Below are 24245 nucleotides of genomic sequence, written 5' to 3' on the forward strand. Positions count from 1 at the left end.
ATTGTCAAAGGAAGAGAGTTTAAAGAAGATGCAGTAGAGCTTATCAGCAAGGGCTATCTGCTGCTTTGGGAACCTTGGTTGTGAAGAGTATTCTTGACTGTTTCTCTGTTTTTTTAACTAGAATTTCCCTCTGCCTAGTAATTCAAGGTTGTCAGTAGTAGTAATAATAATGTTAATAAAAATAATAATTGTGGTACTTGTTAAGTGCTTATTATGAGCTAAGCGCTATCCTAAATGCTAGGGTGAATACAATATATCATTGACTTTAAAGGACTCAATCACCTCGCCTCTTCCTATCTTACTGCACTGATTTCCTACTACTACATAGAATGCTTCCTTTGCTCCTCTAATGCCAGCTTATTCACTGTATCTCAATTTCATCTATCCCGCTGCCAACCCCTCACCCACATCCTGCCTCTGGCCTGGAACTCCTTCCCCCTTCCTATCTGACAGACCACCACTCTCCCCATCTTCAGAGACTTATTCAAATCATATTTCCTCTGAAAGGCCTGCCCCAACGAAGCCCTCATTTTGCCTAATCCCCCTTCCTTCTGCTTCACCCTTGAACTTGGATTTGTACCCTTTGTTCACACCATCCTCAGGTCCATAGCCCTTTTGTGCAATATCTGTAATTTATTTTAATATCTGTCTTCCCCTTAAGACTGTAAGCTCCTTGTGAGCAGGGAACATTTCTACCAAATCTGTTAATATGGTACTTTGTACGGTGCTCTCCACAAAGCGAGCACTCACTAAATACAATTGAGTGATTGAATATAAGCAAATTAGGCTCAGTACTGGTCGCACATGGGGTTCACAGCCTAAGGAGTTGGAAGAGCCAGTATAGAATCCCTGTTTTACAGATGAGGAAACTAAAAGCAGCGTGGCTCAGTGGAGAGAGCCCGGGCTTGGGAGTCAGAGGTCGTGGGTTCGAATCCCAGCTACGCCACTTGTCAGCTGTGTGACTGTGGGCAAGTCACTTCACTTCTTTGTGCCTCCGTTACCTCATCTGGAAAATGGGGATTAACTGTGAGCCTCACGTGGGACAACCTGATTACCCTGTATCTACCCCAGCACTTAGAACAGTGCTCTGCATATAGTAAGTGCTTAACAAATACCAACATTATTATTAAAACACGGAGAAGTCAGGTGGCTTACCAAGGTCACTCAGCAGTCAAATGTCCAAGCTGAAATTAGAACCCAAGTCTCCTTGAATCCCATTCCCATGTACCTTTCACTACGGATGCTATTCATTCTTGCTGGTTATCTGAGGGCTCCTCCATGATGGGAGACAAAGAAATACCCAGACAGACATGCTGCACTGGAAATGTACAGGACAGGGCTGTTGCTGTACATACCCACAGAAAAAGAAGAACAGAATCCCTATTCAGGATGCTGTATTACTAATAATAGTAATAATAATGACGATGGTGGTATTTGTTAAGTGCTACGTGCAAAGCATTGTTCTAAGTGCTGGAGCATTAGGGTACACCCACTACACCCACTGTAGTGGGTGTAAACTGATTGGACAATTCCTGCAAGGTTCTGCAGGCATTTTGGAAGAAAGGCATCATGGGAATACAAAAGATTATGAGGAACAATATATTTAAAAGAAAATTGGTGTCCATACACATCAGATTAATACCATTTAATGAGCTGCCAGTAGGCCTGCTTATTGATGAAGCTGGTCTTGACAAAAATGATGTAAATTCTATTTCATAATCAATACCTACACCCTCGAGGGCCCACCCCCTTGTCCTTACCACAGTTGAAATCCATCAAGAATAATATCCTTATTTCAATCAATAGTATTTATTGAGCCCTGACTGTATGCAGAGCACTGTATAAAATGCTTGGGGGTAGCACAGAGGAATTAATCAACCTGATCCCTGCCCTCAAGGAGTTTACATTTTTGATTCTATTGTCCTCTGAATAACTCACAGCACTAGGCTGAACAACCGATTTCATCTTCACAGATTCCCTGTGAGCTCTGAAAGGAGCAAGCAGTCTTGAGCCCCTAAGAGGAGCAAGGTTGTATATCTACCCCTGTGCTCAGCTTTATTTGTCACACAGTAAGTGCTCAATCTACACCACGATTATTCTCTCCATTGTACAGATGGGATAACTTGACCATTGAAAGCTTGCTTCAAGTCACATAGGAGAATAAATCACTTTCATGTCGACACTACTCACCTCAAGGTCGTCATGCTATTTTCAGTGGATACTCAACACTACCCACTTGCTCCCTTCTGTCTCCTCCGCTGCCCTTCTCTTTTTCACCTGACACTTATCTAGGGGGAAATGTTATAGATTTCATCACGTCTTCTCCATTGGCAAGTTAATAAATTCTCTGAAATGAGCTATGACCTTTCAGCTAATAATATCATGAGAAAGGTTGGGGAGAGGTAGGGGAGGGTGGAGACTGGGGAGGATAAAGAGGCACAGAGACGCTGCTGAAAGCAAATGAGCATTTTCTCCGAGCAGTCTCCATCTCTGCCAGTCTCTTATTAGCATCGGCACCAAGGCCCAAAATGCACCACGTGAACAGGGAAGTGCTAGAAAGCTGTTGTTTGTGCGAGCTTGGGTGTAAACTGCAAAGAGGTTCGTGGGTTGGGCCGTGGATAAGACGGCGAGGGAGGAAAAAAATGCTGAAACAAAGGGACAGAAGGCAAAATGATCCATTTAGGAAGCATTTTTCCCTTTGCAAGTGGGAAAATCTGGAGGAGTTTAGCCATCTTTATTTATACAATATCAGCTAATGTTTCAGATCGTCAGCCATGTGTTTGCTGCTGAGGCTCCATCACCACATGGAGGTAATAAAGTGGCTAAAAATGGAAAAGCCAAGTTGTCTGGAGCTTCACTTTGGCGGTTTCTCATGAAACAGATAAGATTTGCATGACTGATGGTTCTCCCAAACTCTTCCCTTTTTACCAATCCCTTTCCTTTCTTCCAACACCCTCTCTCTTCCTCCCAATACTTTTTTCTTCAAGAGAGAAGAATTTTGTATATCTGCTTATTCAGTTATACACTTCAGTATTTATTTAAGTCTCTTCTATTTGTAAAAAATATTCATGTCATCGAGAGAGGCGAGGAAACAAATTACTGTGAACAATTTATATCTGTATATCTCACTAATTAGACTGTAAACGTCTTGCAATAGAATCATTGTTTATGCTTTTGTTGTACTCTCCCAAACTCTTAGTTCAGGACTCTTCACAAACAGTAGACAACCAATAAATACCACTGATTGATAATCCACTGTCTGCTTTTCCAGAAAGACCTTGAAAACACATGCTATGGCCTGAAGCATAATGTAAAAGAAGATATTCTTCCTTCCCTTTTATCTAGTTAAAATCTAGAATCATGGGTGAAAGAGTCAAGTAGCATGACAAAGTGGATAGAGAACGGGCCTGGGAGTCGGAAGGTCTTGTCTCTAAACCAGGCGCCGTCACTTGTCTGCTGTGTGACCTTGGGTTTATCTTAACTTCTGTGTGGCTCAGTTACCTCGTCTGTAAAATGGGGGTTGAAAACGTGAGTCCCACATGGGACAGGGACTGTGTCCATATCCGATTTACTTGTATCCACCCCAGCGCTTAGTGCAGTGCTTGACACATAGTAAGTGCTTAACAAATACCAGAAATATTATTATTATTATTATTCACACTACTCATTGGGTCAAGCATTTCCAAGATCTCTCCAGCCTCATTCTTTACTGGGACTCTGGACATTAGCCACTGGGACAGGAATATGGCTGACTGGCAAAGCAAATGTCAGAAATAGCCAATGTCACTCTGAGATTAATATTCAGAGATTCCTATATCATCAGTACATTAAGCCACCAACTTCCAGGCTTCAGGAATTTCAAGAGTTGCTTTAGTTCTGCCTTCCTCTCCCACACTAGAGTGTAAGCTCTTTGTGGGCAGGGAATGTGCCACTTCTTAATTCTGTAATTTCCAAATGCCTAGCGTAGGGCACCACACCACGTGGGCACTCAATAAATGCTACACTCCTCCTTATCCTCCTCCTACTACTATTATTAGTACTATTATTATAACTACTACAAACAGGTTCAGATCTTTGTCCTCTTTGCTAATGAGAAGTGATGGAACAAAGATTTAGTTTTCAGGATCACTTAGATAGACACAAGTTTAGTGTCTTCCACAGTGTGAAAACTCTTGTGTCTTCATCTTTTGCCATCAAAATTTTACCCAGTTCCAGGACAACAGGAACAAAGAGGCATCAATACTTCCTTAGAGCCACACACTGAAGTACGAATAGAGAAATATCACTGAAGAAGCATTCAAGATAGAAAAAGGCAGAGGAAGAGAAATAGAACTATGAAGAGAGAACTGGGGAGAAAGAAAGTAATATGCAAATGTTTTACAGGCAAACCAGAAAAGAACATTAATTTATTAATTTAACTCTTCCTAGCTAGTACAAAGCTACATACACTTGCATAATTTTCACCCCATTGGCTTCTCTTTAAAGCCAGCCAGTGACAATTCTCCTTCTAAAGAGTAGATCTGGGAAGTATAGGTATCAAATGGAAGAGGGGGTCATTCCCTACCCTGTGAAGGTGAAGCTAATTCACCCTAATTTCACATCTTTTGGAGCAGGACAGGCAGCCGCAACTAGATTACTCACCCTGTAGAGATGGATGGAGATGAAGGAGAAGTGGAGTTGCAAAAATAATGGCTGTTTTTGTCCCCACACTGGATACTGGGGCTCAAATGGGTGCTTGTCTCGTTCTCACTGATCTTCTGAGCATAGCCTGGAGGAAGACAACACTAATACTAAAAATAATAATAACTGTGACATTTATTAAACACTTACTATGTGTCAAGCACTGTACTAAGTGCTGGGGAAGATACAAGATAATCAGGTCCCACATGGAGCTCACAGTTTAAGTAGGGGAGAACTGGTATTGAATTCCCATTCTTCAGATAAGGGAACTGAGGCACAGAAAAGTTAAGTGAGTTGCCCAAGGTCACAAAACAGGCTAGATGGTGCCCTTACTAGATTTTCCTGGCTCCATCATTTATCTGCCGGGTAAGTCACTTCAATTCTCTGACCTCAGTTACCTCAGCTGTAAAAAGGGGGATTAAGACTATGAACTCTATATGTGATAGGGGCAGTGTCCAACCTGATTAACTTGTATCTACCACAGCCCTTAATACAGTGTCTGGCACACAGTAAGTCCTTAACACATATATTTTTTTAAAAAAATTCCCCTGTACCAGACCGAGTCTGGGGCTAAGACCAGAGTTTTTGCATACATACCCCTCACCCCTGGCACCAGATTTTCCTTCAGTTATTCATTTGATCATACTCACTGAGTGCTTTCTGTTTGCAGAGCACTGTACTAAGCATTTGGAAAGTACAACTCAGCAGGAAAGAGAGACAATCCCTGCCCACACTGGGCTTACAGTCTAGAAGGGGGGAGACAGACATCAAAGCAAGTAAACAGGCATCAATATAAATAAATAGAACTATAGATATATACATAGATGCATAAGTGCTGAGGGGCAGGGAGAGGGTGGGAAGAGCAAAGGGAGCAAGGCGAGGCTTTTGAGATGGGGAGAACGGTTCTGCCGGTCACAGTGATGGGAAAGTTAGAATAAGTGCTTCCCTCTGTGGAATCCTTGAAAAGCTCCACCCTCTCCAATTCTTCAGCTGCCAGTGTTGCTTGGGATAGAACAGGAGTTGGGTTCCATAGCCTGGACCCAGCACCACCAGGAGAGGGATATTCTTGTGTCAGGGATATTCATTCATTCAATAGTATTTTTTGAGCGCTTACTATGTGCAGAGCACTGTACTAAGCGCTTGGAATGTACAAGTCGGCAACAGGTAGAGACAGTCCCTTCCCTTTGACGGGCTTGCAGTCTAATCGGGGGAGACAGGCAGTCAAGAACAATGGCAATAAATAGAGTCAAGGGGAAGAACATCTCATAAAAACAATGGCAAATAAACAGAATCAGGGTGATGCACATCTCATTAAACAAAATAAACAAAATAAATAGGGGGAGGAAGATATATACAGTTGAGCGGACGAGTACAGTGCTGAGGGGGTGGGGCGGGAGAGGGGGGAGGAGGAGAGGGAAAGGGGGGAGAAGAGGGTTTAGCTGCAGAGAGGTGAAGGGGGGGTAGAGGGAGCAGAGGGAAAAAGGGGGGAGCTCAGTCTGGGGTATGGACTCAGAGCCACCTTGAGGAGCGCTCCTCCTCCCTCAATTACCCAACCAGTAGCTGGGAAAGGTAATGTTATATTGTATTCTCCCAAGCACACACTAAGTGCTCAATAAATACACTTGAAGGAATGGTTACATTGTATGGTTGGAAAATCGACTGGGGAACTAGGGAGGAACTTGGAATTTCCAATTAAGTACCCTTAACTCTCGTTTGAGAGTGGGGGGGGGGTGTCCACTGAGGAGTCACTATACTCTGCCTTAGAGGGTGAGGGTAGAAGGGTTATCACTACCTTGATAAATTCAGGGGGCAAGAAAAACCAAGCCCCGCTAAACTGCAAGCAGATTGAGAGGGAATGACTATCTGCCTGTTTATTTATTAAATACCTGTCAGTGTGGGTAATTCCACCTGTTTAACCTTGTAATTTTTAAAAATCAAAGGAAAGGTGTGGGAATAACAGGTTCATGATGTGCAAATTGTTGAAAGAATATATTAGAACTTCTTTCAACACATTTTGATCATAAATCTGCTCAGAGCTTTCTCGTTGCTTTGTTTGAATTCACCGCTGCTGAAACGTGCCGGACTGACGGCCCTGAAAACTGACATCGAAGGCTGAGATTCACAGTGGGTATCTGGAGGAAGTGGCCCCTCTTTTCCTTTCACTCCTCTGCATTTTTATATTTTTTGGGATTATCAGCTCTTTGAGGGCAAGGTGTCAATTTGCTGATAAGTAAAATGCCCAAAGAAATGCAGGCATTTTTAAAATGGTGCAAGTTCTGATGTTAGGATATCAGGTGCCCCAGATTAGGAGGGACACGCCCTAATTTGTTCACTTGTTCCTGAACCCAAAAATATAGTGCTTAAGTGTCTACCACCTCTATGTACTATACTCTCCCAAGTGCTACACACAGTAAATGCTCAGAAATACCACTGATTGATTGATTGAGATCTCCCAAAGTCCTACTTTTAGCTACCAGGTGGGACAACCAGGCTGCAGCAGCAATGGAGGTGGTAAGAAATATTCATTATTTATTTAATTGTATTTATTGAGCATTTACTATGTGTGGAGCACTGTACTAAGCATTTGAGAGAGAACAGTACAACAATAAACAGAAAGATTCCCTGCCCACAATGAGCTTACAGCCTAGAGAACGAGTTCATTCATTCATTCAATAGTATTTTTTGAGCGCTTACTATGTGCAGAGCACTGTACTAAGCGCTTGGAATGTACAAGTCGGCAACAGATAGAGACAGTCCCTGCCCTTTGACGGGCTTACAGTCTAATCGGGGGAGACAGGCAGTCAAGAACAATGGCAATAAATAGAGTCAAGGGGAAGAACATCTCATAAAAACAATGGCAAATAAACAGAATCAGGGTGATGCACATCTCATTAAACAAAATAAACAAAATAAATAGGGGGAGGAAGATATATACAGTCGAGCGGACGAGTACAGTGCTGAGGGGGTGGGACGGGAGAGGGGGAGGAGGAGAGGGAAAGGGGGGAGAAGAGTGTTTAGCTGCGGAGAGGTGAAGAGGGGGTAGAGGGAGAAGAGGGAAAAAGGGGGGAGCTCGGTCTGCGAAGGCCTCTTGGAGGATGTGAGTTTTAAGTAGGCATTTGAAGAGGGGAAGAGAATTACATTGTCTGAGGTGAGGAGGGAGGGCATTCCAGGACCGCGGGAGGACGTGGCCCAGGGGTCGACGGCGGGATAGGGGAGACCGAGGGACGGTGAGGAGGTGGGCGGCGGAGGAGCGGAGCGTGCGGGCTGGGCGGTGGAAAGAGAGAAGGGAGGAGAGGTAGGAAGGGGCAAGGTGATGGACAACCTTGAAGCCTAGAGTGAGGAGTTTTGGTTTGGAGCGGAGGTTGATAGGCAACCACTGGAGGCATTTAAGAAGGGGAGTGATACAACCCAGAGGAGTCAGTAGCAGTAGCAACAGTAGATATGAATAGTATCTACTGTTAGTATTTGGAGGTTTCCCTTCTGCTAATGACTCCATATCCAGGGGTAGATCCTAAGAGTGTTTCCCAGAATTTCCACCATAACCACCATGTCTGCAGTTATGGCTTTGGCAGAAACACTTTGACAGCTTGTGAAACTGGCCTGGGCTGTCAGGGTGAATATGACAATTGTGGGAGGAGAGAATGTGTCACATTGGCTGCCTGTCTTCAGCTCTTCCCTGGTGCTGCAGCTGTGGCTGACTTGCCCGGTAGTGAAGACGTCTTGGTGAGTGATTCTGCCTGTTTACTTGTTGATATATATGTCATTATCATATATATATATATATATATCTCATATGATAATTATATATATATATATCATTATCATATATATCATATATATAATTATCTATATATAGTGTATATAGAGAGATAGATATACATACACACATAAATATACACTAAGTATAGATAATTCTATTTATTTATACTAATGCCTGTTTTCTTGTTTTGCTGCCCGCCTCCCCTTTCTAGACAGTAAGCCCAGTGTGGGCAGGGATTGTTTCTCTTTATTGTTGAATTGGACTTTCCAAGACCTCAGCACATTGCTCTGCACACAGTAAGCGCTCAATGGATAGGAATGAATGAACAAATGAATGAATTTTAAGTGTATGACTGATTGCATGTGTGGGCATTTGTGAATATTTGTCTTCTTACCCCTTCCTGGTAGTGTCCTTTCTCAATCAATCAATGATATTTATTGAGCTCTTAATATGCGCCGAGCACTGTACTTACCGTTTGGGAGAATACAATATTCGCTTTCTTTTTCTCTGGCTCTCTCTTGTTTTCCTGCATTTTTATCAGGCTATGAACCTCGAGATGGGAGAATTCAGTCGTAAAGACATTATATGTCATTTTATAATAGAGTTCAAAAATATTCTCATGACAATCACAAGATGACAGAAGCTCTGGTCTAGTCATCTGTCCCCCGGTAAATGAAAGACTGTCCTTACCCATTCCATGAAATATAGATGTTCAAAATAACACCAGGTAGGAACACTGTCTAAACACTAGAAGGGACCCATGATAAAGAAGCAGCAGGCGTAGAGGATAGAGCACGGACCTGGGAGACAGAAGGTCATGGGTTCTAACCCCGGTTCTGCCACTTGTCTGCTGCGTGACCTTGGGCAAGTCACTTCGCTTCTCTGGGCCTCAGTTGCCACATCAATAAAATGGGAATTGAGGTAGTGAGCCCCTCATGGGACAGGGACCGTGTCCAACCCAATTTACTGTATCCACCTCAGTTCTTAGTACAGTGCCTGGCACACAGAGTCAGCGTTCAATAAGTACCGTAATTATTACCATTAATTATTATTATAACATAATGCACCCCACATTGAAATAGGCTTACAGACTCTCATCTACCCTCAATAAAAAGGTAAACCGTCCTCCCACCGAAGTTTAATGAAATTTGGGGGAATCCCTTACTCTGGAGCTAAATTTGTTTTTTCTTTCCTCCAGGTCCCACCGATAAGGGCGAAGTGGCAGCATTCTTTTGCAATTATGCCCAGGGCAACATGTGCTCAGCATTCAGGATAAGAACTTAGAAATTGCAGCAGTCAGATTGGTAGTGGATATTAAATATACAGGTCTGGCTATTAGTTCAGAGGGTACCTCGGCAGGTGAGCGAGCTGATTTTCTCAAAATCCTTTCATTTTTGAGGAAGGCGCTCGCTGCAAAACTGTTGTGCAGCTGGGAATTGCATAAGTTTCGCTGGGATTTGAGCTTTTTTTAAGAATGTGGGAAAAGGCTACAGTGACACCTCCTGACCACCAGAGGGCACAGCACAGACAGGTAATAATAATAATAATAATGTTGGTATCTGTTAAGCGCTTACTATGTGCAGAGCACTGTTCTAAGCGCTGGGGTAGACACAGGGGAATCAGGTCGTCCCACGTAGGGCTCCCAGTCTTCATCCCCATTTTACAGATGAGGGAACTGAGGCACAGAGAAGTGAAGTGACTTGCCCAAGGTCACACAGCAGACAAGTGGCAGAGCTGTGATTCGAACTCATGACCTCTGACTCCAAAGCCCGTGCTCTTTCCACTGAGCCACGCTGCTTCTCTATAATAACAATAATAATAATAATAATAATGTTGCTATTTGTTAAGCTATTTATTAAGCACTTACTGTGTGCAGAGCCCTGTTCTAAGCGCTGGGGTAGATACAGGGTAATCAGATGAGGTAACAGGCACAGAGAAGTGAAGTGACTTGCCCACAGTCACACAGCTGACAGGTGGCAGAGCCGGGATTCGAACCCATGACTTCTGACTCCCAAGCCCAGGCTCTTTCCGTTGAGCCACGCTGCTATCCCTCTTTGGAATCAGGGCTGGACTGAGTCCATTCACAAGTTCTCCCCATTAAGTCACTCCAAAATATTTATTTAGTGCCCACATCATGCAAAGCACTGTACCTACCTAGTACTTGGGAGAGTACAATAAAAGCAAAGGACACAATCCATGCCTTTAAGGAGTTTACAATCTGAGGAGAAAGGCCTACATTCGTGATTTACAAATAGCGGAGCGGGAGGACAAGCATAGATATAACTGGCAAGAGCACAAGAATGGAAAAATAAATAAATCAATTTATACCTCAGTGAAAAGGGGGGAGTGGGTGGGACTGTTGACATCATATGACCTGAGGGGGTGGTAATTAATCTGGGGGTCTGCTTCCTGGAGTAAGTGGGATTTCAGGGGAAGGGACTTTCAGAGAGGAAGGAGGACATGACCGTGGAGGCAGAGGCAGGAGAATTGAAAGCAAGCCATAATAAGAAAGTTCGCTTAGGAGGAATGAAGAGCATAAAATGGGGAGTAGTAGATAAAATGAAACAGAGGTTGGAAGAGCTGGGGGAGAACTTTTTGGCCTGAGGAATAGAGACACATGTTTCACATGACGTTTTAGAAAGATGATCTAGATCAGTGAAGAGTGGGGAAGTGGCATAAACTTGAACCAGGGCGATGGCCATTTGGATGGAGAGGAAAGGGTGGAATGGAGAAATGGTGCGGAGGGAAAACTGACAGGATTTAGCAAACGACAGAAGTGTGAAAAGAAAGAGAAGGGTCAAAGATGACCCCAAATTCACAGGCTGCTGTGACGGGGGGATAGTAGGATTGTCGACTATGATGGAAAGTTAGAAACTCGACTTGGGAGTTTCTGCTCCTGACCTTGCTTGCCCCCTCTTTCCATTATCAGCTCAAGCCAGGCTCCAGTTCCTCCTCTTTGCAGTCCTCCCCTCAAAACCTTTGTAAAAAGCCATCTCTTCCAGGAGATATGCCCCATTTAATCATTTCTACTTCCTAATCACGCATTCAATCTCATCACTCATTTTTTATGATTTTGTTTTATTTGTACTTGATTGAATTTAGATGTGTGCTTATTTACCTATTCTCTCTTTCAACTATTGCACGTTAATCAGAGCATTTCAACTGCCCCCCTCCCACCACTATTAGATTGGAAACTCCCGGAGGGTAGAGGCTACATTTTGACCCCTTCTATATGTTTTCCAAATGTTCGTCCCCAGTAGATGCTTCCTAAGCACTGTAGATTTTGGTACACAGGACCAGGCTGGTCATGGAGTTCTCAAAGATCGGTTATTGGAACTAGGATTTCCTTGGCTCTGAGATGAGGAATTGCACTTAAATTGGCCCCTTTCCTTAGAACTGGTCATCGGGATGGGCAGATCTCTCATCCGGGATTGATGGAGTCTCTCCGTACAATCCTCTCCTCATGTCAGCTGCTACTTGTGTTATTCTGCAACAGGTTAATGTTTTTCCCCTGCACAGTTGTTACAACGCTTTGTCGGCAAGGCAAACTCATTTACAGCTTCCTTAGCACTCAAGTATATTTGGGTATTTATTTAGTTTGACCACTCAAATTGAAAACATTTTTGTCTCCCCCATTGGACTGTAAGCTCTTTGCCAACAAGGAAAATGCCATTTTCTAAAAATTCTGGGCTTCCCAAGTTCCCAGTACAGTGTACCACCTCCAGAAGGTGGTCCAAAAATGCTGCTGCTATTACTACTAATACTAATACTACTAATAATAATACTTGTGGTATTGGCTAAGTGCTTACTATATGCCAGGCACTGTTTTAAGTACTGGGGTAGATCCAAGCTAATCAGGTTGGACACAGTCTCACAGGCTCACAGTCTTAATTCCCAATTTACAGATGAGGGAACTGAGGTCCAGAGAAGTTAACTGACTTGCCCAAGGTCACACAGCAGACAGGTGGCAGAGCCCGGATTAAAGCCCAGGGCTTTCTGACTCCCAGGCCCACGCGCTATCAACGAAGCCACTCTGCTTCTCTACTTCTTTTACAGCTCTTATCACCATACCACTGTGAATGCAGGTTTATTCTAGGGAGTAGACAAAGACTCCTCCCCCAAGCAGAATCTACAGTTCCCACGCAGTGTCCGTCCTTCTGGACAGAAATCTACAAAGTTGGGGTGCCGAGGGGCAGGATGGAGGGACTGGGGGTGTCAGCAGCATGCATCTCTCGTCATTTCTCAAAGGAGGGCTGCTGGTTCCAGGTGCTCCCTAAAGAACATCTGCTGGAGTCTTCTGAAGCACAGATAGCTTCTTCTTGGAGATGGGTGGCAGCCATGGGTCACTGATTCTCCCCTGAACTGGAGCACCAAGGCCAGGCACAAGAGAATCTGCGAGAGGGTCTTTCCTTTTCACTCAAGAATAAGCGTACCATAAACCCCAAAAGGGGAAGAATTAATCAATTCTTATCTATTTTCTATTTCACACTACAGTCTTCCTGTTCTCTCAGGCTCTACTATTTTTCTTGACATGCATGCCAACTAATTTCCAAAATGGACTCATTAAAATTTGAAAGAAAACTTTCTTATCAACAGTATTAATTGAGAGTCTTTTGTTCGCAAAGCGCTGTAACTAGGTGTCTGGGAACAACATGCTTGCAATCTAATAGATCAGAGGAATATTAGTGGGAAGGCCAAAATCACACAACTCCTTCCCATTTTTCCAGCTGTAAATCATCCCGAACACCTTCTGCGATCTGGAGTATTAACGATAGAAAGCACAACCTTTTCTTAAGCACTTGGGAGAGTGCCATGTCTTCTTACTGCTACTATTCCCTTATCAATCGATTGTATCGTTCTTCGATCTGATCGCCGATACAGCCCCTGCTAATAAAATGCCCTCTCTTCCCCTCCCCTTCACCAGCCACGATACTTTCTTGACCACAAATAAATGCGGATGGAGAGTACTCAGTTGATATTCGGGTAATTCATTATGCATGTTCATTAGGCAATTATACAGTTTCATTAAGTGGAGGTGGCTAATAAGAAATTTGGCTGCCGACCAGCTACGGATACAATGTACCATCTTCTCTCTTCACTCTCTAATCATCTAAAAAAGTTCAGTCCACATCTCCCAACTCCTCCAAAACCTCCAGGGGTTGCCCATCCACCCCCCTATCAAACAGAAACTCCTTTATGGCACTTAATAAGCTCTCCCCTTCCCATTTAACCTCACTAATCTCCCACTGCAGTTCACTCAGCTCCTTCAACGTCTCCCTGCTCACTGCATTTTGATCTCATCTGTCTCGCTGACCTCTCCTTGCTTATGTCATCCCTCTAGCCTACCACCCCCTCCACCTATTCTTCCCATCTTCAAAATCTTACTAAAATCACATCTCCCCTATGGGCCACACATTTAAATCATTAACTATTAAATAACAGGAAAAATGGTGATAGTAGTAAAATGCTTTTAGATGCTATAATAGTAGCCAAAAAGAGTGATGCTGTGGGAGGTTATATTTATTGCTCCTTGCTGTTTTTTGATATATTAATTTTATTTTCCAACCCACCAACCAGCATCCCACCTGCTAAATGGCCCTCCTCCACTGCATCATTGGGAATCCCGTGCACAACATCCTATTTCAGTTTTCTGACAAACCATGGTAGGTGATTTTTTCAGGCTGGTGGGTGCCTAATCATCACTTCTTGGAGCATAAATTTTCATCCTCTCACATATTTCCTGTTTGTTTTTGTCTTGGCCTCTGGCTGTTTCATCTTCATCTCCTCTTTCCCCTACGCATTTTTCCATACACCATCTAACTCTTCCTGTTTACCTCATCTCAGGCTATCCAACCCACGGCCAATTGAAATATGGAGAGAACCCACATGAAATATGACCTCCTCTCAGAGGAAGGCCATCTGTTTGATCTTCAAACTCCCTTATTCATTAGGCGCATTCATTTCCCAGCCAGTCCTGGAGCCTTGAACCTGACCTCCCCAACCATAAAGTTAACTTCTCTAACTTTCAGACAGCTTGGTTGGAAAACGGAGGTGCCAGAGGAGTATTCAGAGGCCGTCCAGCGAAGCTGCTTCAGAGATGATGACTGTGTCCTGTGGACTCCGTCTCATATAGGGAATCTGGGGAAATCCTATAATAATAATAATAATATTGGTATTTGTTAAGCGCTTACTATGTGCAGAGCACTGTTCTAAGCGCTGGAGAGGATACAAGGTGATCAGGTTGTCCCACGTGGGGCTCACAGTCTGAATCCCCATCTTACAGATGAGGGAACTGAGGCACAGAGAAGTGAAGTGACTTGCCCACAGTCACACATCTACCAAGAGGCGGGATTCGAACCGGTGACCTCTGACTCCCAAGCCTGTGCTCGTTCCACTGGGCCACGCTGCTTCTCATAAACATTCAGCCCAAGCTCTCTTTCCCTGTGGTCTAAGAAAAGACCAGGTTCACCAGGTAAACTCTCGGCTCTAATCCCAGGATCCATTGATCGGTTGAGCGTTTGGTGATATCTATTGAGTGCTTACTGTGTGCAGAGCACTATACTAAGCCTTTGGGAGAGTATCCTATAACAGAGTCGATAGATATGTTCCCTGCCCACAGCGAGGAGAAGAATGGCCTAGTAGATGGACCACAGGACTGGGATGTATAAGGACCTGGGTTCTAATTCCAGATTCGCCACTTTACTGCTGTGTGACCTTGGGCAAATCACTTAACTTCTCTGTGGCCCAATTACCTTATCTATATAACGGAGATGAAGACTGGGAGCCCATGTGGGACATGGACTCTGTCCGAGCTGATTAACTTGTATCTACCCCGGTGCTTAGTACTGTGCCTGGCACATAGTAAGCACTTAACAGATACCATAAAAAACTAGGTGATGGTCTAGAGGCGAGGTAAATCTTGACAAGGTGACAAGGGAAGGATAGCTTTCACCAAGTTGAGGATTATGAGAAGCAGTGTGATCTAGTAGAAAGAGAATGGGCCTGGGTATCAGGAGATCCGGGTTCTAATTCCAGACCCGTCATTTGACTGTTGTGTGACCTTGGGCAAGTCTCTTAATTAGTCATGGTATCTGTTAAGTGCGTACTATGTGCAAGGCACTGTACTAAGAACTGGGGTGGATACAAGAAAATCGACCTTGTCCCACGTGGGGCTCACAGTCTCAACCCCTATTTTCCAAGTGATGAAACTGAGGCCCAGAGAAGTGAGATGACTCGCCCAAAGTCACACAGCAGACGAGTGGCAGAGCTGGAGTTCGAAGCAGTGTGGCTTCGTGGAAAGAGCCCGAGCTTGGGAGTCAGAGGACAGGGGTTCTAATCCTGTCTCCGCCGCTTGTCTGCTGTGTGACATTGGGCAAGTCACTTAACTTCTCTGGGCCTCAGTTACCTCATCTGTAAAATGGGGATTAAGACCGTGAGCTTCACGGGGGATAACCGGATTACCTTGTATCTACCTCAGCGCTTAGAACAGTGCTTGGCACATAGTAAGTGCTTAACAAATACCATAATTATTATAACCTCTGACTCCCAGGCTCACGCTCTAACCATTTCACCATGCTGCTTCTCATAGTCCTTAATTTCATGCAAGCTACCCTTCCCTTGTCACCTTGTCAAGATTTACCTTGCCTCTAGACTGTTACTCCTCTGTGCCTCAACTACTTCATCTGTAAAATGGGAGTTAAGAGACTGTGTCCAATCTGATTATCTTAATCTACCCCAGTGTTTAGCAGAGTGCCCGGCACATAGTAAGTACTTAATGAATACCAAAAAAATAAAAAAAAAAGAAGGATGTCGGGACTGTTGCATTAGAATCTTTTCTGCGGGGCCTTAAAGTACCTTTTCCATGCTAGAGGATGCCTGGGTGAAGAGCTGGGGATGGGGTCAGGGTTGGGGCCGGGGGCCCGGGAAACAGTCAACAGGGAATGAGGAACAAAGGGGGTCCAGTCCTATATCTGAGGGAGCTCACTGTGGGCAGGGAATGTGTCAGTGTGTTACTGTATTGTAATAATAATAATAATAATAATTAACAATAATATTTGTTAAGCACTTACTGTCGGAGACTATACTAAGCACAGGGGTGGATAGAAGCAAATCGGGTTGGACACAGCCCCTGCCCCCTGTGGGGCTCACAGTCTCAATCCCCATTTTACAGATGAGGTAACTGAGGTGCAGAGAAGTGAGGTGACTTGCCCAAGGTCACACAGCAGACAAGTGGCAGAGCCCGGATTAAAACCCATGACCTTCTGACTCCCAGGCCCCTCCTCTATCCACTGAGCCCATGCTCTCAGTACAGCGCTTTGCACACAGTAAGCCCTCCATAAATACGATTGAATGAAGGAATGAATGACTGGATTTGGGGTCGACGGTCTGGGGTGGTCTAGTCCTGGCGGGGGCCTGGCAGGGCCAGGGGCTCTGAGGGAGGTGGGAGGTTAGGGCTCGGTGCAGGCTGACATCCTTCTCAGCCTTTTCCGGCGGAACTGCCGTTCTCGCCCATCCCGCCGTCGACCCCCGGGCCACGCCCTCCCGCGGGCCCGGAACGCCCTCCCCCTCACCTCCGCCAAACTCATTCTCTTCCCCTCTTCAAAACCCTACTTACAGCTCACCTCCTCCAAGAGGCCTTCCCAGACTGAGCTCCCCTTCTCCCTCTACTCCCCCCTTCACCTCTCCGCAGCTAAACCCTCTTCTCCCCCCATTTCCCTCTGCTCCTCCCCCTCTCCCTTCCCCTCCCCTCAGCACCGTACTCGTCCGCTCAACCGTATATATTTTCATCACCCTATTTATTTTGTTGATGACATGTACATCGCCTTGATTCTATTTATTTGCTATTGTCTTAAAGAGATGTCCATCCCCTCGATTCTATTTATTGCCATCGTTCTCGTCTGTCCGTCTCCCCCGATTAGACTGTGCGCCCGTCAAAGGGCAGGGACTGTCTCTATCTGTTACCGATTCGTCCATTCCAAGCGCTCAGTACAGTGCTCTGCACATAGTAAGCGCTCACTAAACACTACTGAATGAATGAACTGCCTCTCCCGGGCACTGCCCTTGGCAACCCGCTCTTTCTTGGGACCAGGTGCGAAGGAAAGATGTGTCCGTGGGGAGAGGGATCCCTTTTCTCGGGGAAAATGGGAAGGAGAGCGACTGCGGCCTGGGGATCCCGATCCTCCGTCCCTCAGCTCCAGGACGGAGTAGCGGCCCCTGGAGAGGCTCGGGGAGGGAGACGGTGGGAGGAGAGAGAGGGGGCTCTGGGCCCAGGCCTGGGCTGAGGGAGTTGGAGCGACGGAGGGGCCCCAAAACAGAGGGACAGAGGGCTAAAAGACGAGGGAGGGTGAACGGAGAACGGGAGGCCGTCAAACTGAGCCCAGTCGATCAATCAGTGCTATTTCCTGGATGCTTACAGTGTGCAGAACACTGTACTGAGCGCTTGGAAGAGTACAACAGAAGCGGCGCGGCTCAGTGGAAAGAGCCCGGGCTTCGGAGTCAGAGGTCATGGGTTCGACTCCCGGCTCTGCCACTCGTCAGCTGCGTGACTGTGGGCGAGTCACTTCACTTCTCTGTGCCTCAGTTCCCTCATCTGTAAAATGGGGATTAACCGTGAGCCTCACGTGGGACAACCCGATTACCCCGTATCTACCCCAGCGCTTAGAACGGTGCTCTGCACGCAGTAAGCGCTTAAATACCAAAACTATTATCATCATTATTATTACAACACTTGGAGAACGGGAGGCCGTCGAGCTGAGCCCGGTCGATCAACCGGTGCTATTTACTGGGCGCTTACCGTGTGCAGAACACTGTACTGAGCGCTTGGGAGAGTACACTACAACACATGGAGAACGGGAGGCCGCCGAGCCCAATCAGTCAATCAATCGGCGCTATTTACTGGGCGCGTACCGTGTTCATTCATTCATTCATTCAATAGTATTTATTGAGCGCTTACTATGTGCAGAGCACTGGACTAAGCGCTTGGAATGAACAAGTCGGCAACGGATAGAGACGGTCCCTGCCGTTCGACGGGCTTACAGTCTAATCGACGGGCTTACAGTCTAATGCAGAACACCGTACTGGACGCTTGGGAAGCAGCGTAGCGCAGTGGAAAGAGCCCGCGCTTCGGAGTCGGAGGTCATGGGTTCGAATCCCGGCTCCGTCACTCGTCAGCTGTGTGACTGTGGGCAAGGCACTTCACTTCTCTGGGCCTCGGTTCCCTCATCTGGAAAACGGGGATTAACCGTGAGCCTCCCGTGGGACAACCCGATGACCCTGGATCTCCCCCGGCGCTTAGAACAGCGCTCTGCCCATAGTAAGCGCTTAACAGATACCACATTATTGTTATCATTATTATTATTATTATTATCATTATTATCACACCACAACATAATTAGCAGACACGTTCCCTGGGCCAAGGGCCAGCGTGGCGCGTGCAGGGGGGGGTGTATGAGGGTGTGAGTGAGTGTGTGTTTGTGGGTGGGTGTGAGTGACGCGGGGAATAAAAGTGTGGGTCGGGCAGGTGGGAGGAGGGGAGGACGTCGGGGGCGGGGAGCTGGGCCGTCGTGAGCGCCAGCGTTTGTGTCTGAGATCCGGAGGCGTGGAGGCGTGTGTGGCTCGGAAGGGAAAGTGGGATGTGGCTACGGAATTGTAGAGCCGAGGGCGGGGGGAGAGGAAGAGGGAAAGGCAGACGGAGAGGGCGAAGAGGACGTCAGTTCACTGGGGGAGCGTGTGCGACGGGAGGGAGACGGGATGGCAGCCGCTTCCCCCCGGCCGGGTCCCCACCGGCGGGGCTCAACTCGGTAGTTCGGGGAATTCGATTCCGAGTTATTGAGCGCCCGCGGCTAGTCTAGCAGGGACGCACACCCCCAACGTAGAACCTCCCGGCCCTCACCCTCGCCCTCCACCCCGCTTCCACTCCCTGGGGAACACCGAGATCCACACTGGACAGCAAGGAATACGCGCGCGTGTGTGTGTGTGTGTGTGTGTGTGTGTGATCTCCCCCTTCTAGACGGTGAGCCCACTGTGGGACGGGGATCGTCTCTCTCTGGTGCCGAACTGTCCGATCCGAGCGCTTAGTCCAGCGTGCTGCGCCCAATCAGCCCTCAGTAAAGAGGATTGAACGAATGAATGGACGTGGATGTGGGCGCGTCGGAGGCCCGGGGCCGCCGCTCCCCGGAGGGGGTCAATCTAGGTGGGGGAGATTGATAGATCCCTATATCTATATCTATCTAGAGAGAGAGAGAGAGAGACGTATTTGTATTTCTCTGTTCTCTGTTTTTTCTCTCTCTCTCATATTCCCCAAAAGGACCGGTCCTGGCTGCGTGAGAGCTGCCGGCTGCCCTCCGGGGGCCCTGGGGAAGGCTGGGGAGGGGACAGGGGACAGGGGACAGGGACAGGGAAAGGGACAGGGGAGGGGACAGGGGACAGGGGACCGGGGGGGGGGGGTCGGGGCATCTGGGATTCCCACCGGAGAAGAGGGAGAAACTCCGGGGGTGCGGGCAGAGAGCGCGGGCTGGCGACGCGAGGGCGGGGGCCAGTCCGGGGCGCGGCTCGGGTTTGGGGGGGACCCCCCACCCCCTCCCTCCTCCCTCCCCGTCCCCTCCAATCCCCCCCCCCCCCGAGCGTGGGTCGTGGGGCTCCGGGAGCCGGAGCGACTGACGTCAGGAGCCCCCCCCCCCCCTTTAAATAGAGCAGCGAGGAGCGGCGGCGGCGGCGGCGGCGGCCAGCTCCGCTCCTCACCGCAACGCTCCGCACCGCCCCGCCCCGCCCCGCCCCGCCCCGGCCTTGTCGGGGCGCTCGACCGGTACCCGGTACCCGGCTCCCGGGCCCCGCCCTTCGGAGGGGCGGCGGCGGGCGGGGCGGCCCGAGGAGGGGGAGATGGGTCCACGGGACCTCGGGCGGGAGCGGCCCCGGCGGTGGGTGGCAGGGGGCATCTAAGCGGGGCGACCCCGGCTCTGTGGTCCCTCCGCCCCGCGGCCCCCGCCCGGGAGATGCGGGGAGAGCCGCCTCCGCCCGGCCCCGCTCGCCCGGGGCGGCCGGGCAGGGTGGGCGCGTTGGGAGGAGGGCGGCCCCCGACGGTCCGCCCGCAGCCGGCGCTCGCCTCCCCGGGCGGCCCGGACTGAGAGCCCCATGCCCCGCCGGGTCCGGCCCAGCCCCTCAACCATGCCCCCAGCCCCGGCCCCATGGAGCCATGGCATATAGGGTCCTCGGCTGGACCGTGCCACCTCACCCCCGGCTGCCTCGCAGGCTCCTCTTCATCTTCACGCTGTCCCTGTCCTGCACTTACCTCTGTTACAGCCTCCTCTTCTGCTGCCACCGCATCATGCCCGGCCCGGGCCTGGGCGAGACCCGCTGCCTCCTCGTCCGGAACGTGGGCGGCAAGAAACTTCTGCAGAAGTCCCACTATTGCAGCCTGCAGGCGGGCGAGCCCCGGGAAGGCCCGGGCCGGCCCGCCGCCCCCGCCGCCGCCGCCCCCACGGGGCTCGGCGGCCGGACGCCCCCCCGGCCCCGCCAGGCCGAGCCCAGGCCGGAGGGCGGCAACCGCACCGGGCCGCCCCCCAAGCTGGGCACCAAGAGGCTGCCCCGGGCCATCATCGTGGGGGTGAAGAAAGGGGGGACCCGGGCCGTGCTGGAGTTTATCCGAGTGCACCCCGACGTGCGGGCCGTGGGCACGGAGCCCCACTTCTTCGACAGGAACTACGACCGGGGGCTGGACTGGTACAGGTAAGGCCCGCCTCGGCCCCTCTTCCCCCGGCCCGGACGCCCTCGACGGCCGGAGAGGGCGAACCGTCCGCCGCCGCCTCCTCCGCCCCGTCGGGGGCTCCGACCCGTCCCGCTCCCCACCACCCGGCCCGGATCCCGACCCCCCTCCCCCCCCCGGTTACCGGCACTAGGAGGGAGGGAGGGAGGGAGGGAGGGAGGAGAGGGGCCTGGAGGGCCGGGCCACCGGCAAGTCGCCGCGTTTGACCAGAGAGAGGGTCTGCCCGGGCACCGTCATAATAATATTAACAATGATGGGATCTGCCCAGCGCTTCCTACGTTCTAGACTGTGAGCCCCTCGCTGGGCAGGGATTGTCTCTCTCTCCGTGGCCGAACCCTACTTTCCAAGACCGCGAGCCCGTGGTCGGGCAGGGATTGTCGTCTCTCTCCGGCGCCCAACTGGCCCTTCCAAGCGCTTGCTCTAAGGAGGTTGGTATCCGTTAAGCGCTTGCGATGTGCGGAGCACCTTTCGAGAGCCAGGGTAATCGGGTTGTCCCCCGTGAGGCTCGCAGTTAATCCCCATTTGACAGATGAGGGAACCGAGGCCCAGAGGAGTGAAGTGACTTGCCCACAGTCACCCAGCTGCCGAGTGGCAGAGCCGGGATTCGAACCCATGACCTCTTACCCCAGTGCCCCGCACGCAGTAAGCGCTCGATAAATAGGATTGAGTGAACGCCAGGCGCTGTTCTGATCGGTGCCGCCCGAGGACCGAGGGGGAGCCGCGGAGAGATATTTCCTGGGGAAGGACCGGACGGAGGCAGAGAGAGGGCTCGGGGTCGGTGGAGATCAGGGGCCCCCCCGAGGCCTCCCCCCAACCTCGCGGACCCCCGAAGCCCGGGAACCAGATCGCCCCCTCGAAGGGTGGGCGGGGGTCACCGTCGGCCAAACCTCTCCGGGGCGGCTGTTCCAGGTTTGGGGGTGTAAAAGGGGGTCCACGCCGTAACCTCCAGCTGCAGACGGAGGGAGCGGGGATCTAGGGTGCGGCCGGGGGGAGTTCGGGGGTGACCCCGAGAGACTCCGTCGCCCCCAGATTTCCCAACCCCGGCTGCCCTCAGAGGACTCCCTCCCTGCACCCTCGAGCCTCAAGCTCAGCGGGTGCTTATGGCCAGAGCATCGCCGGACTAGGACCCGGGCTGTTGCCAAGGAGAAGAGGATCGTCGCTTATCCCTGGACTCGGTCGGCCTGGGCAACTGTCTAGCCACCCTCTAGCTCCTCTCTGGGGCCACCCTCTAGACCGTAAGCTCCGTCTAGACTGAAAGCTCGTTACGGGCGAGGAACGCGTCCGCCGATACTGTCGTACTCTATTCTCCCAACCGCTCAGCGGAGTCCTCTGCACGTAGGAAGCGTTCAATAAATGCTTTGGATTGACTGATTGATTTCTGTCCCCTTAGGGCCACAGGGTGAGGGAATTTGGGCCCAGTCACCCCCAGGAATGGGTCGGTCGCCCCTTCTGCAGTCAGGAGGACCCCCTTGCCCCTACGGTCAGGAGGACCAGAGCACCGCATTGACGGCAGGCAAAACCGGTGTCCTGGCTGGGAGCGGTGGGGGCCGAGGGCAGACACAGGCGAAGCTCATGGAGTGAAGACTGTCCCGCAGTGACAGCCGCGTTGAGGGAGGGAGTCACTTTATAGCCAACCCCACCGCGCGCCTTGTGCAAGACCACCCTCATGGGGAAGCTAAGCAGGAAAGCTTTGTCCGGCATCGAAAGAGAGAACTCGTCCAGGCTTCCCAGCCTCTCCCCATCCTCCGAAAGAACAAATATGGCACCTAAAATCCTATGTGAGCTACCTGAAAATGGGGAGAGGAATGAGTGAGTGGGGATGGGGACAAAGCAAAGAAGCAGGGGTAGACCTCTCTGAGACGCCGTAAGCCTCGGCAACCCGGCCACTCCAGCGAGAAGCCCGCCGGCGCCCCTTCCAAATCTTTCCTTAAGGTTTTAAAGCAACCGATACGCCTGGATCTCCCCCAGATCTCTGAGGCACCAAGGGAAGAAGACAGATAAGAGTAGGGGTGAAAATGGAAATATAATAATGATATCTACTGGAGCTCAATCGATCAGTTGTATTTATTGAGCGCTTACTGTGCGCAGAGCACTGTACTAAGCGCTTGATAGAGTGCAGTGTCAAGGAGTTGGTAGACAAATTCTCTGACCACAAGGAGCTCACGATCTAGAGGAGATAATCAGGTCAAACACAGTCCCTGTCCCACACCGGACCTACATGTTAAGAAAGAGGGGGAATGGGTATTGAGTCCCCATTTTACAGATGTGGTAACTGAGGCACAGAGAAGTGAAGTGACACGGCCATGGTCACATAGCAGACGCAGGGCAGAGCCAGGATTAATAACTACGCTATTCGTTAAGTGCTTAACGTGTGCCAAGCACCGTTCTAAGTGCTTGGATTAGAACCCAGGTCCTCTGACTCCCACGCCCATGTTCTTTTCACTAGGCCACACTGCTACCGCAGAGGACTCCGTTTCAGGATGCAGCAGGAAGGGGACGCATCACCTGTGCCCCGCGAATCTTTCAAAGCCTTGCAGAAGGAGATGACCAGTGCACTAAGAACGTGGAATTCCCCAGATTCTCTGGGAATCCTCCCTAGAGAACAAAACATTTTCTCTCAGTTGTTTGCAGATGGTGGTTTGCAGAACCTTGAGGGAGCAAAGGGAGTTTGCTTGCTGCCACTGAGAACTTTATTCTCCTTGCAGTCTAAAGAGGACTCGAGGTGGGCTAGTGGCTAGGGAGTTTGCTCGCTGCCACTGAGGACCTGATGATGCCTTATTCTCCTCGCACTCTAAAGAGGACACAAGGTGGTCTAGTGGCTAGTGTATAGATTAAGGGGGTACGGAGCCCTGGTGAGCAGCCCTGGGTTTGGGCCCCAACTTTGCCATCGATCTGCTGTGCGACATTCAGCAAATCACCGATCCTCTCTGGACTACAGTCCCTCATCTGCAAAATGGAAATAAAAGAACCTGCTTCTCCCTTCTTCACAGGGAATGTTGCGAAGACCAAATAAGTGATTGATGGGAAGGCAATTTGGAAAACTGA

The 24245-nt window shown here is 49.4% G+C and overlaps 1 protein-coding gene and 1 long non-coding RNA gene across 9 annotated transcripts in view; one reads left to right on the plus strand and one right to left on the minus strand.

Annotated features, from left to right (window-relative positions):
- The window catches only part of LOC114809218, a 40679-nt gene extending 19868 nt beyond the window's left edge, over positions 1-20811 (minus strand). For 6 of the 8 annotated variants that reach the window (XR_003756986.1, XR_005659683.1, XR_003756984.1 and 3 more), the window contains exons 1-3: positions 20727-20810; positions 4642-4768; positions 2191-2288 (exon numbers count right to left, since the gene is read on the minus strand). This is a non-coding gene — a long non-coding RNA (uncharacterized LOC114809218). Of the gene's footprint in view, positions 1-2190; positions 2289-4641; positions 4769-14463; positions 14590-20726 lie in introns of all 8 variants that reach the window. The other 2 variants (XR_005659678.1, XR_003756983.1) reach the window with 2 other exon arrangements.
- The window catches only part of HS3ST2 (heparan sulfate-glucosamine 3-sulfotransferase 2), a 111373-nt gene continuing 107354 nt past the window's right edge, over positions 20227-24245 (plus strand). The window contains exon 1 of the mRNA XM_029058586.2: positions 20227-21163. Within this exon, the coding sequence (XP_028914419.1) occupies positions 20631-21163 (533 nt within the window). The 5' untranslated portion in view covers positions 20227-20630. The remainder of the gene's footprint in view (positions 21164-24245) is intronic.

The sequence above is a fragment of the Ornithorhynchus anatinus genome, chromosome 2 (assembly GCF_004115215.2).
Source record: "Ornithorhynchus anatinus isolate Pmale09 chromosome 2, mOrnAna1.pri.v4, whole genome shotgun sequence".
Classification (NCBI taxonomy): Eukaryota; Metazoa; Chordata; class Mammalia; order Monotremata; family Ornithorhynchidae; genus Ornithorhynchus; species Ornithorhynchus anatinus.